Source organism: Arvicola amphibius, chromosome 1 (genome assembly GCF_903992535.2).
Source record: "Arvicola amphibius chromosome 1, mArvAmp1.2, whole genome shotgun sequence".
Taxonomy (NCBI): Eukaryota; Metazoa; Chordata; class Mammalia; order Rodentia; family Cricetidae; genus Arvicola; species Arvicola amphibius.
Window position 1 is genome coordinate 187,154,770 of NC_052047.1, and position 13,447 is coordinate 187,168,216.

The 13,447-nt window shown below is 49.6% G+C and overlaps 1 protein-coding gene across 1 annotated transcript in view; it reads right to left on the bottom strand.

Moving 5' to 3' along the window:
• Sh3pxd2a (SH3 and PX domains 2A) overlaps positions 1-13,447 on the bottom strand; it is a 203,038-nt gene that overhangs the window by 128,459 nt on the left and 61,132 nt on the right. Inside the window, 1 exon segment of the mRNA XM_038321072.2 lies at positions 4,630-4,705. Coding sequence (XP_038177000.1) covers positions 4,630-4,705 — 76 coding nt within the window.

Here is a 13,447-nt window from a genome sequence, read left to right on the forward strand (position 1 = left end):
GTGTGGTGTGTGTATGTGTGTGTGTTATGTGTGTGTGTGTGTGTGTGTGTGTGTGTGTGTGTGTGTGTGTGTGTGTGTGTGTGTCAGAGGGCAATTTGAACAGCTAGTTCTTTCCTTCTACCATGTGAGTTCCAGGAATTAAACTCATTTTGATGACAAGTACCACTGAGCCATCTGCTACCTCCAAGTTGACTTTTCTCTAAACTGGGGATTACTGGCCCTCAGTGAGCCTGGAGGGAAGGAATGAAGGAATGAGGAGTGGCTGGTACTAGTGCAGGCATACACTAGTAGCTTGGTAAAATGTGTTTCGATAAGGAAACTGATTAACAAGTCCTAACAGAGCACACGCCACGTGTCCAGCCCATAGCAGAAACATGAGTGAAGACCAAGGAGGATGAGCGCCTGGTTTCAAAGAGCACAGACGTCAGCCAAAAAGATGGGTGTGTTTATTCACTCTCACACTGTACGGGGCTTGGGGGTACAGTCTGGGGGAGTCTATCCTCAACCCCCTTTTCCCAAGATGCCCGAGCTCTTGAATAACACTGCCATTTCTTGGCCTGAGCCACGCATATCTTCTTCCCTGGAACACCTACTGGAGAGTTGCCTCTTGTGTGTGGGCTCCACACCTTCTAGCTCCTTCCATGGGCTTCTCAGTTTCTCAGGCCTTGTGGAAGCTGGCCATTATGTACAGTGGCTCTTCATTCCCATAATCCAGAAAACAGGTTTAGTGCAGGTGAAAACAACTTTAATCCCAGCACTCAGGAGGCAGAGGCTGGTGGATCTCCGTGAGTTCGAGGCCACCATGGGTGACACAAAATTGATTCGTTCTAAAAGAGAAACAGTCAGGCGGGGGTGGCTCACACCTTTAAACCCAGCACTAGAGAGGTGGAAACAGGAAGGGATATGGTTGGGCAGAGAGAGGAATATAAGACGGGAAGAGACAGGAGTTCAAGGCATTCAATCTGAGGGTTCCTTGAGACAGGAACGTGCCCCCTTCAGTCTGAGGATTTGGTAGAGCTAAAAGTCTCTCTAGTGGCTGGCTTCTTTACTACTATTCAGCATTTACCCCCATATCTGACTCTGGGTTTTTATTATTAAGACCAATTAGAATTCGCACTACAGAGGGCTAAGACAGAACAGGGCTAAGGAAAGGGAGAGTTTCCTTCTGGGGAATTAATTAACCCCTTTTCTCTCAGTGACATTCTCTATGGTTACATTTATGTAGGGGTGGGAAGGTGTCCTGTCTCACTTTTCCCAGCAGGTGGGGTCAATTAACCTCATTAAGAGCTCCAGAGGTTGGTGAGGAGGCTCAGTGAGAGAGACAGAGGCACCTGTTGCCAAGACTGAGCTCACCGCCTGGGACCTACATGGGAAGGAGATGCCCAACTCATGCTTTTCTCCGTCGCACACCAGGGCATGCGTCCACCTCCTCACAGAAAATCAGTAACTTTCTCTAAAGATTTATTTTATTTTTAATTATGTGCATGGGGCGGGGGTACCTGTGTACAGAGGTTATAGGCTTTGAATCCTCCCTCCCCGGAACTGGAAGTACTGATCTATCTGCTCTACGTAGGTTCTGGGAACCGAACTTGGGTGCCCCGCAAGGCCATCTCTCCAATTCCCACCTCCTTCTAAAAGTTGTTTTTATTGCAAATTTATTTTGGAAGACAAATCTGTCAGCATCCCTTAGCCTCAATTTCCTAGTCAGTAAAATGGGGACAATAATGTCAGGTCACGTCAAATTGTTCGTGGGACTGTATGGTGAAAATCCTAAGCATACGTGGAGACATGGCAACAGTAAGGACTAACGTTTAGTTGACCCTCGGCAGGGGTCAGCCACGGTTCGAAGCAGCTGGCTGCCAACAATTCACTTCTCCCTTTACCACAGCTTACGGGGTAGATGCCATTATCACCCCATTTTCCAGATGAGGAACCTGAGGCACAGTTACTACATCTGGTCGCTGACAGAGGTAAGGTTTCCAGGGGTGAATGGAGACAGTCTGACTGTGAGATACGGGACCAGGAAGCGGTGGTACCCAAAGCCATGGCCTCCAGCACCACCTCAATTCTACCTTCCTCAAAGCACCAGGTCTAAGGCCCCTTCCTTAAGGGGCCTCTGCTGACATCCTCAGTGCATGGATTCTCTGCCCTCTGAGCTCCTTGAGGAGTCATGTGTGGGCATCATACAGTAACATACAGCAAGAGGGGCACATCCTGCTTCATGTCATTCTTTTTTGTTTGGTTTTTGAAACAGGGTTTCTCTGTGAAACAGTCCTGGTTGTCCTGGAACTCTCTCTGTAGACCAGGCTGGCCTCAAACTCACAGAAATCAGTCTGTCTCTGCCTTCCGAGTGCTGGAATTAAAGACATGCGCCGCCACCACCCGGCTTTAAGTCATTCTGATGGTAGAAATGGTCTTGTCTCTCACTATTTGAAGGGCTCCTTAGGTGGCTGGAACACCCTCACCCTGTCCCCTCAGCCTGGCCGATGGGATGACAAACTCTGTCCTTGTAGCATTGGCCAGGGACAGAGTGGAAGAAGCAGCCCTGTTTTTCCTGAGCAAAAAGGCAGCTTCAGGTCCCAAGGCCAAATCCAGTATTCACAGGACACTGATGACCTTGTGTTCCTCTCAGACATTTTTGCCCACAGCATCCCAGCTGGACAGCCATGCCATAGGTGGGTGCAGCACCCAGACTGTTGGAAGGATCTAAGGTTATTGCAAACCCAGATGTTGAGCACCCCAAATGCCCCGGACTCATAACTCAGAGGCCAACAGTGGAGAAGCTGTGCTCTGCTCACAATGAAGGAAGCAGCGTTGACGCACCTACTCTCCATGGCTAGTTCTCGTCTTGCCCAAACTGCGGCTCTGGCTATTCTATCTGGGAGCTGGTTACTTCTCTCCAAGCCTAGCAAAGATGCTCAAGATATGTAGTCTTTTGCTGACTTTGAGGGTCGGGTAAGGAACACCCTTCAGAGGGGTGCCACTCTCCAGCTGAGGGGCCACCACCTGTTCAATCCACAGTATGTCCTGACCACAGGCTACTCATGTCTAACTGGCAACTGTAATCCTGGAGGCTGCTGGCCTGTGAGGGTCCAGGGCCAGCATTAACCTAGAGGGAAGATCACTGTGAAGCAACTGTCCTGAGAGCCGGCTGGACCCGGAAAACCAGGGGGCAGTGTGGCCCTCACGGTTCAGGGCAGAGCCCTGAGTTCACGCCTTGGTTCTGCCGCTTTCATGGGCAGTTAATTGACCTCTCTGAAGCCCTCATGAGAAATGATAACGCAGTTCTCAGCAGGAAGAGCTGGAACGGTAATGATAAGAAAGCAGGCTATAATTACATTACAGGCCTCTACTCAAACTTTAGACATCCCAGTAATAGCGGGTCATGGCTTACCTGAGACATTTTTCTCTAAATTACACATGACTGCATGAAACAGGTTCCAAATGGTGCTACAGTGACTGGCTAGGCTGAGCTAGATCCAGACCTGCTAGCTCGCAGGTGTTCTAAGGAGTACGCACGGTAGCATAAGGCCCACGGGAGAGCAAGACTCGGGGAGTGTGCGCACTATAAGGGAAGTGGGGAAACAGTTGTGCTTGTGATTAGCAATCCTCTCCCAGGAGAAATTAAAACTCTCAGCGGCTCTGGTTGGTTGTTTAGTTTATGATACTTTTTAACTTAAAAAAAAAAAAGATTTTACAACAACAAAAAGCCTCATAGTGGTGTCTGCACACTTTTAATTCCAGCACTGGGGAGGCATGGGCAGGCAGGTCTCTGAGTTCGAGACCAGCCTGCTCTACAGAGTGAGCTCCAGAACACAGGGAAACCCTGTCTCAAAAAAATTATGTATGAGTGTTTTGTTTGCAGGGACGTCTGTGTACCACACGGCCGCCTCATGCCTGAGGGGGCTGGAAGAAGGCTTTGCCTCCCCATATTACAGATGGCTGTGAGCAGCCATTTGGGTGCTGGGAATAGAATCTGGGCCCTCTAGAACAGCCAGTGCTCTTAACTATCTGAGATGGAGTCTCCAGTAGACCAGGCTGGGCTTGAACTCACTATGTAGCTGAGGGTGACTGTAAACTATTACATCTTTCTTTTGTGTGATGGGGGTGGGATCATATATGGAGGCCAGAGCGCAGCTTGAAGTTGGTTCTCTCCTTCCACCACATGGTTCCCTCTGGAATCAAACTCCGGTTGTCAGACTTGGTGCCAAGGGTCTTTATCAAAGTTACCTTGCTGGCCCAGATGACCTTGAGCTACTAACCCTTGTGTCTTTCTGTGTAGCTCAGTCTGGCCTCAAAGTGGTAATGAAGTTCAGCTGAGCCTCCGACTCTTGATGCCCACCTCTGCCTGCCTTTTGAGGCCTGGGATTACAGGGTTACACAATCCTACCCTCTCAGGGTCTTTTGTGAAGAAGATACCGAGTCCGAGAGCCTCAGAAACTCCTCGGGAGCTACAGGTCAAGGGCTGGCAAGGATGATTCTGAAGCCAGTTGGAGGGTAGTGCCTTCAAAAGCAAAGGCTTGCAAGTCCTTTGGGGAATGGTTAATGCATCCCTAGCCTCCTCTTGACTTGGGGCGGGAGGACTTTTCCCGAGTCACCCCAGCCCTTCATAGGGCCATTGGAGCTTACCTGGGAGGAAGGGGATGATCCTCTTCTTGGGATCCTTCTGGCCGCCTTCAATAGGAAATTTATCCAGAAGCTGCATCTGGGGAGTCAGACAGACAGACAGGCTTGAGAACACTGAACAGGATCAGCATCCCACCACAGCCCCACTGCGCTCACACGGATGAGTGACGCCCGAAATCCCTCATTTCACAGCCAATTAACAAACTACATGGGGCTTGAGAGAGAGAAGGGCAGAGCTCTCCACGCATCAAAGGGGGCGTCTGAACCAGCTCAGGGAGGGGGTGGGTCCAGAGACACTTGAGAGCGAGGCTGGGCCATGGACCAACAGGCCTGAAGGCCAGACTGGGGTTCCCAGATGCTCCTTTGGGCCCAGCTCCTTCTTACATCATCTGTCTGTTGAGTGAATCCCTCAACCACCTGCATCCTGGGCCAGGAACGGAGGAAGGCCCCACCTGATACTTCAGACAGACCACCCACCTTCCAGAACTGTGCTGCAAAAGCAGGCACAGATGTTACTTTAATCATAAAATCAAATCTGTCGCACTGTCCCCACGGCCGGGGACCCCTTCCTCCCTTTTTTCTTCCCACCCTGAGCTCACTACTGCTTTTCCAGGGAGGAACCCTCAACAGCTGTTTCTTCTTTTGCTATTGCGGGCTGAAATTCTGTGTGATCTGGACAAACGCACAGGGAGCAGGACGGACAAGTCCAGGGTCCCTGTGAGCGGCTGGTGCCGTGTGGCTTCAGTCAGGATGTCTGCTGGGTGTCCCAGCTCAGGCACCTCCCTGAAAGGATGAGGATCTGTTACTCGGTACCTAACGTCCACCCCTTCCTCCCAAGGCTTCTGACACTCACTGATCTTGGATTAAGGCACTGGACATTAAAGAAAAAGTCCTTGGCCTCAGGGGGTTTATATTCTGGTGGAGCGAGACAAACAATAAACAAACTGGTCGTACGTCAGGGAAGGTCAAGCGTTACAGAGAAGAATGAAGCCAGCTGAGGTGTCTAAGTAAGATGTGGGATCTTTTGTTTGGGGTGCTGAGGAAGATGTCACCAACTCAGAGGCAAAGACCTCCAGAAGGTGAGGAAGCAGGGCACTATGGGTAAGACCTGTTCCAGAGAGGGGACCTGGAAGTGCAAACCACTGGAAGAGGCTGCATGGCTGGCATGTGTGAGTCAGGGCAGAGGGACAGGCAACGAGAGGACAGAGGCAGGATGGGCCAAATCATGGCAAGTGACATTTGTGAGAACCAGGAGTATCCCGAGGTACCAAAGGGTTTTATGAAGAGGAGGAATATGACTTGATCGTGCTTTGAGATGATAGTTCTACTAGGGTATAGTGAATGAGCCACAGGGTAGAAATGGCTGGGGTCAAGGGGTCAGCATGGCTGGTGATGAGGGAAAGAGGTCCTGTGCTAGACTGTGTGCCTGTGTACATGCGCATGTGTGCGCGCGTGTGCGTGTGTATACGTGCACAGGTGTGTGCATGCACATGTGTGCGTGCATGTGTGTCCATTCATCTGCCCAGCTCTAACACATGGTTTTAGGACTGTCTCTCACGTAATCATTACTCAATCTCCACATAGCATTTAGAACCCACATAGGAAGGGTTAGGTGGATTCCATTCAAAACAAGATTGTACCATAATCAACTTTCACTTCCCAAACAGATACTTAGCAAAAGCTGGCTCATGAGTTTTAAATGTGCTAACTTTAACTCTCAAACACCTAATAATTCCTTGCTGCCACATTTAAATACAACTGTGGGGCTATAACATTATAAATTTGTACCTGGGAGTTCTGTAACACACTCTGAAATAAGGCTGCCAGCTAGAACCCTGCTCCCCTCACCTGCGTTCTATTTTTGCACATCTCATTTTGTACTACACCAGTAATTCTTGCTTAGTGAGGAGAAGCTAGAAATTACAAAATCAGTGGGGTTAGGGGGTTCAGAAAAGATGAAGGGAGCTAGATGTGGTGGCGGCAGTGCACACTTGTAATCTCAGCACACGGGAGGCTGAGACACGAGGATCAAGAGTTCAAGGCCAGTCTGGACCATGTAATGGCCAGTCTTCTCTATAACAAGGCGGTGTCTCAGGAAAACACAAATAAACAACCAAAAATGAAAAAGCTTTTAAAAAGGCAGAAGAATCACTTACATTCAGTTCCCCTAAAAGCCAACACTAAAACTGTCGGGGACACATATCCTTCCTGTGTGTATGATAAAGTGACCTCATCAATCCTTTCGCGGCACATGCTCAACATTTTTTCCATATAGATGAATATTTCCATATTAGCATTATTTTGAAGTGTTACGGCCTCGCACAAGCTAAGCAAATGCTTTACCACTGAGGTACAGTCCCAGCCCTATGTCAATAGCAACATTCTTTTTTTTTTAAAAAGACATGGTCTCACAATGTAGCCCAGGCTACCCAGGCTGCCAAGTGCTAGGATCGTGTAGTCTCACTATGTAGCCCAGGCTACCAGTCTTCCAAGAGCTAGGATTACAAGTGTGTGCCACCATGCCTGGCCATACTGCCATTTTTAATTATGACATAGAATCTCGGTGTCCGCATGACCCACAGCTCGTTTGCCTGTCACCCAGTTTCCGACCTGTCACTGCTATATACATCATTTAATAAACATCTTTATGCCACGTGTCTCTCGATGCTTCCTTAATAACATCCTTTTCAATTTTATCCTATGCATATTTATAAATGAATCTTTTCCAAAATATTGAAGATATATAATACCATGTGTAGGACAGGCCTGGGGCCTCCAAGTACTGGCTCCGTAAGGGGTCTGAAGGGACAGCGTTGAGGTATCTGAGGACAAAGGAGGGCCCAGTCAGACACCCAGATATGGAGTGCTGTGCTTTTCTGAATTAACTTTCTCTGGACCCAGGGTGTACCTGGGCCACAGCAAGCTGTGAGACCTCACCTGAGAGGCTGTATCACTGAGGAACTCGAGCAAGTCTTCTATAGGACAACACTGGCCATTTTACAGCCCAGATAGCCGTGAACTCTTGATCCTCACGCTCAGCCTCCCACGCACTGAGGCTACAAGTGTGCACCGACGTGCTGGCCTTCTTCACCTTCTGACTGCCCTCCTCCTCCGTGCCCTGACTTTGTAATTTCTAGCTTCTCCTCAGGTAACAAACTTACAGCACCCGCCAGCTCTGCCACCCACACCATCTCTGACTCCATCGTTTTCCTTTGGGCCTCAGATTCCGGCTCGCATTGAGCACAGGAAACGTGGCGCTGGGAGGAGTGGGCAGGGAAGGACTCGGGCTATTCCTGCATCCATTCCTTTCTGCTAAGACACAGTATGCCTTCCAGATGACAGTTTCTCTGCTACATGTTAGGAATAAGTCAGATGGCGACATCGCCATCAAAGAGCTCCCATGCTGGGCTTTGACAACCGTCACCCAGCATATGAGGCAACTGTGAGCGATGAGGGCGTAGTTCTGGTTCTGAGAGGCTAGGTTGGGGCCCAGGTGCCTTCACTTCTCCACTTCAGAGTTGCTATGGAAACTGTGGGTGTGCAGACTGTCTACAGCAAAGCTGTATGTATGTATGACCCACAGGATAACCTCTGTTTGCACATGACAAGGGTCCCAAGCAATGCAGCCAGTCCAGGTCGAGGTAGGCTGTGCAGGAAAAACATGCCGGATAAGGAGTATACAAGAGAAAAGAGGGAGAGGAATGAAGGGAGAGGGGAGAGGAGAGAAGGGAAGGATAGGATGGAAAAGGGAGGGGAGCGGAGGGGAGGAGGGGAAGGGAAGGAAAATGTTTCTTTAAGAATTTTGCACTAGGGGCTGGAGAGATGGCTCTGTAGTTAAGAGCTCTGTCTGTTCCTCCAGAGGACCCCAGTCTGAATCCGGCAACACAGCTCACAGCCCTCTGTAACTCTAGTTCCAGGGGATCCAACGCCTCCTTCTGGCCCCCTCAAGCACTGCACACACGTGATACATAGATAAACATGCAGGCAAACCATAACATAAAATTTAAAAATGGGAAAAAGAATTTGGTATGATGATATGTCGAGAATACTCTAGAACAACTTATTTAATGAAACACTCTTATGTATTTTTATCTAACTGTGTGCGTGTGTGTGTGTGTGTGTGTGTGTGTGTGTGATTTGTGCACATGAATGCAAGTGCCAACAGAGGCCAGCGGCATCAGAACCCCTGGAGCTGGAGTTACAGGTGGCTGCCACCCTCCATATGGTGCTACATGAACCCAGACCCTCTGCAAGACCACAAAGGGCTCTTAACCACCGAGCCCCTTTTCAGTCCCCAAATAAAAAATATTTTAAAATTTAACTTCGCCTACTTCCTTTCACATTTTAAAGTGGCTCCCAGAAACTGCTGTGATTACCTACGGGGCTCACACTGTGTGTCTGGAACAGCACAGGTCAGGACGCAGTGGTCCTCCCGTGTGCTGGGCGGGGAGGAGGTGCGGGGTAAAGAGCGCCATAGCTGCCGAGGAGGAGGCTTCTGGGTAAAGAGTCAGACCACTAGGGCTTGAAGATGGTGTCACACTCCTGATGCCTTCCCAGGGGAAGCACAACCCGAATTTCCACAGTGAGTCTTTGTGCCTCATGGGGATGCAGGGTCGGTCATCTGATAGCCTGGCAAGTGTGGGGACAGTTTTCTCTAGACGGCTCCGGTGGGCAGTGAGGCACAGCGCAAGGGCCCACTGCCTCCCTCTCCCTAGAGAGCATGGCTTCCTCTTGGCATACTTCTGTTTAACTAGCATCCCACTTTCTACCCCAGCCAATATAAGGCCATCTGCTGAGTCCTGGGTCAACAAGGCTTTAACAGAGCTGTGAGCCCGACTGGCTCATTCCGTACTGGTAGCCCTCAGGTGTGGTGCCCAGGCCCCATCACCGAATTCACCACAGCTAAGTTAGCAGAGCCTTGGAATGGGATCTTCCCAGTCGTGAGTCCTATGACCCACGGCCGTGGAACACAAAGCCGGGCTAAGCAGCTGCCAGTGATACTTCATCTAGTGACAGGTTGCCTTCCAAAGAAATCAAAAGCCCTGGCTGTGACTCCAGAGCAGAAACCAAACAAAGGTGACGTAATGGAGCTGAGCCAGCAGTGTGTGAAGGCAGCAGCCCTTGGTCTGAGAGGGCTGCACAGTTAAGGGCCTAAGATGGCTGGACGGTGGGCAGCATGTCCACACTGGATAGCCAGTGCCAGTGTAACCCCTTCAGAGGCGGGCAAGCCACACAGTGCCCGACGGGTAAGGCTGAGTCCCACAGAGAGAAGCATAAGCTGAAGACCTGGCCAGGCTTTCCCAAGGAGGAGGCCTAGGAGCTTGGGCAATGAGTAGGGTCTCACCCATTGTGGAGATCTGCTGTGACCCCTTTTTCAGGCAAGTAGAGTCTCCTGTCACCCTTGGAGGCCCTGAGTCAGGACAGAAGAAAAGCAGGTCTCCTTGCCAGGGTTGGTCCTGGAGTGAGAAGCACCTGGCCACAGCAGCCTTTAAAGCACATCCCTTCCGCGCGGACTGTTTAGCTAAGGGGTGGGTCGTGAGAGAGATACTGGACAGTTCGGTTCCAGGAGCTGGCTCGGCCAGGGAAAGCTGATTCCACCCTCTCCCAGGGCAGGGCTCTGCAGTAATAAACTCTGGGGAGAAAGGAGGTGGGCCCATCCAACTGGGGCACATCTGTAACCCAAGAGGTCCAACTGCTGGCCTGCTGAGAGGGAGGGGCTCCATCCAGTGTTTCCACTTTAATCCTTTACAGTCAGACCATATCTACCCAGGGAACAAAAAGGACATTGCCGGGAGTGTGTGGCAGGATTTCTCAGTGAAGCCCTTAAAAAAGAGAAGTGCCCAGCGCCCAATTTGTAGGACCAGAAGTGAGCAAGGAAACCTCTAGAGCCCGTTTGTCCTGTGGCCTTGGCAGCTCCTATGTTAGATGCTGGGGTCGCTGTGCATCACAGAGGCAGTGGCAGTAAAGGCAAGACAGCGTGGCAGCTCCTGTTCGCAATCCCAGCATCCCAGCGCTCCAGAAGCTGCTGTAGGAAGCCTTGAGTTCAAGGCCATTTTAGGCGACACACCAAAGCACTATCACAAACCCCCACACCAGTTAAATCAGAGAATGCTAAGCGCAGCGTACACCTGTACACGCCTCCCAGTCCCCTGCGTTCCCGGTGGCCTTTCCAGTGAGGCCTACTCCAAGAGTCCTTTAGGACAGTCCTAGCCAAACGGCACCACACTCCTTCTCTGAATCCCAACAGAACTTCAGATTTGTTAATCCTGGTTGACAAACTGACACAGCCTTTTGTGATTTACACCAGCCACCCCCACCCCCTTGAGACAGGGTTTTACGGAGGCCAAGCTGGCCTGGAACCCACTTCGAGGCTGAGGATAACCTTGAACTTCTGATCTTCCTGTCCACCTGCTGGGATTACCAGCACACACCACCACGTCAGTTTTAAGTGGTAAAACAGATAAAACCAACTCAGGGCTTTGGGTATGTGAGACAAATACCCTACCAACTAACTGTGGAACAGCCACAGCCCGGTGGTTTACTCCTGTTTATTCAAGTACTGAAGAGGAGAACTCTTTGCCCCTAAACAGTGAGGCGTCCTGTTGGACCCATGTGGCATGATGGTATATAAATAATAGATGAGGGGGGGACTAGGTGCTACCTCTAAAGTAATTATTTAGCAAAGTCTTCTTATTTGGGGGACAAGGGAGTTTGGCAGAATTCTCTGTTCAAATTCAACCTGATATCGAAGGTCAACATTGATTTCAGGGGTGGATACTCCATTATCGGAGCAGTCTGCTAGTCTGCCGAGAAGGCTCCTCTGCCTTCTAAATTAGTTTAAGTTCTTGTCAAAAAGTCAACGAACTCCAGTCTGTTTCAGGACGTCATGCTGTCCGGTGACCCTCCCCCACCCATACCATCCTCTCGATCTCTAGAGGATTTTAACAAAAATTTTTCTTTTTCAAAATTAGTGGTTTTAGCCCCTCTGCAATTAACAATTTTTAGGTTGATTATGAAACAGTGGTTCTCAACCTTCTTAATGCTGCAACCCTTTTAATACAGTCCCTCATGTTGTGGTGATCCCCCCAACCATAAAACTATTTCATTGCTACTTCATAAATTTAATTTTACCACGTTTATGAATTGTAATGTGAATATCTGTATTTTCCTGTGGTCTTAGGTGACCCCCATGAAAGGCTCATTCAACCCCCAAAGGGGTCGTGGTGACCCACAGGTTGAGAACCGCTGCTCTAAAATAAAAGTTCTGAGATTGGGGAGGGGAAGTGCACAGAATTCACACACCAATCTAGGGGGCTTTTTTTTTTAAGACAGGGCATCACTAACTGGAGCCTAGACTTGCCCGGAACTCAGCCCCACCTGCCTCTTCCCCCAAGTGTTGGGACCTAAAGCAGTGTGCATCACGTCCCTAGTAAGAACAGCTACCTTAACAACCTTAACAAGGGAGATGTCCACTCTTTAATTTGTTGTTCAGCGTGTGTGGTGCACGCCTTTAATGTCCACTCTTTAATTTGTTGTTCAGCGTGTGTGGTGCACGCCTTTAATCCCAGCATTTGGGAGGCAGAGCAGGACCTCTGTGAGTTCGAGGCCAGCCTGATCTACAAGAGCTAGTTCCAGGACAGGTTCCAAAGCTACAGAGAAACCCTGTTTCAGAAAACCAAAAAAAAAAAAAGAATGAATAACAAATGCATGTATGTGCACGCAGTGTTTGTGTACACAGTGTTTGCTGAGAGGCATTCAGTCTAGAAAGGAACCTAGGTCTCGTGTTACAGACCTGTAATACCAGCTAATCGGGAGGTTGAGGCAAAAGGATGGAAAGTTCAAGGTCTGCCTGTGCTACAGAGTGAGTTCAAGGCCAGGCTGGGCAACTCAGAAAGACCTAGTCTCAAAACTAAGTGTAAAAAGAGGCCGTGCCCAGCACGTTCAAGGCCCTGAGTCAAGCTCTAGTGCTGGGAGGAAATGAAACCGTTGGCGTTCACAACCAATAAGAAGTTACACACCAACTCGGAGATTTCTCAAGAGGTGACCTTTTTTTTCTCTTTTGGTTCTCATTAAAAACAATTTAATCCCTGGATGGTATAACACAGGAAGTCCTTGAAGAGAAAATAAGAAAAGACCTGGAGAAGAAAATGTGGGCGTTCAACAAGGGAACACACTTAGCATCCCTGAACTATGCAGTTCACAAAGGCTCAAGTGGTAAATCCCGTGCTTAGTGTATGTATCTGGCCACAATTCAGTAAAAATGGAGAGAGGGAGAAGGCACGAGCGAGCAAGGGACAGATGAGGAAGGGGGAGGGAGGGAAGGATGGGAGGGAAGGACGGGGGAGGAAGGACGGGAGGGAAAGACAGGGGATCTCAATACTGAGTAGAATGAGGGCCCAGCAGAGCGGGGCTTGGAGTGGAGGGCACTTTTGTTAACACGGTCTCTCCCTGAGATACATTCATTAACATTCTTCCCCGTTCTTTATGACCTACATACACATAACACAGGGCAAACCAGTGTGGACAGTGGCTCCATAACCATACCAGCTAATCTGGTTACCCTCTGCAAGTCCGAGCAATGGGCAAGATGCCACAACTCATTAAAAAAAGATTGGAGAACAAGATGATGGGGGATGGGGCTATGGTTCACTGTAGGACAGAAGGGGGCAGTCATTAGAGATCCCAGATGCTGAAACCAATGTTGGATGGTAGGATGGATGCAAGCTCCCCCATCAAAATCACTACACCCCTCACAGCTGACCCAACACTGCAGCCCTCACAGCTGACCCAACACTACAGCCCTCACATAGCTGACCCAACA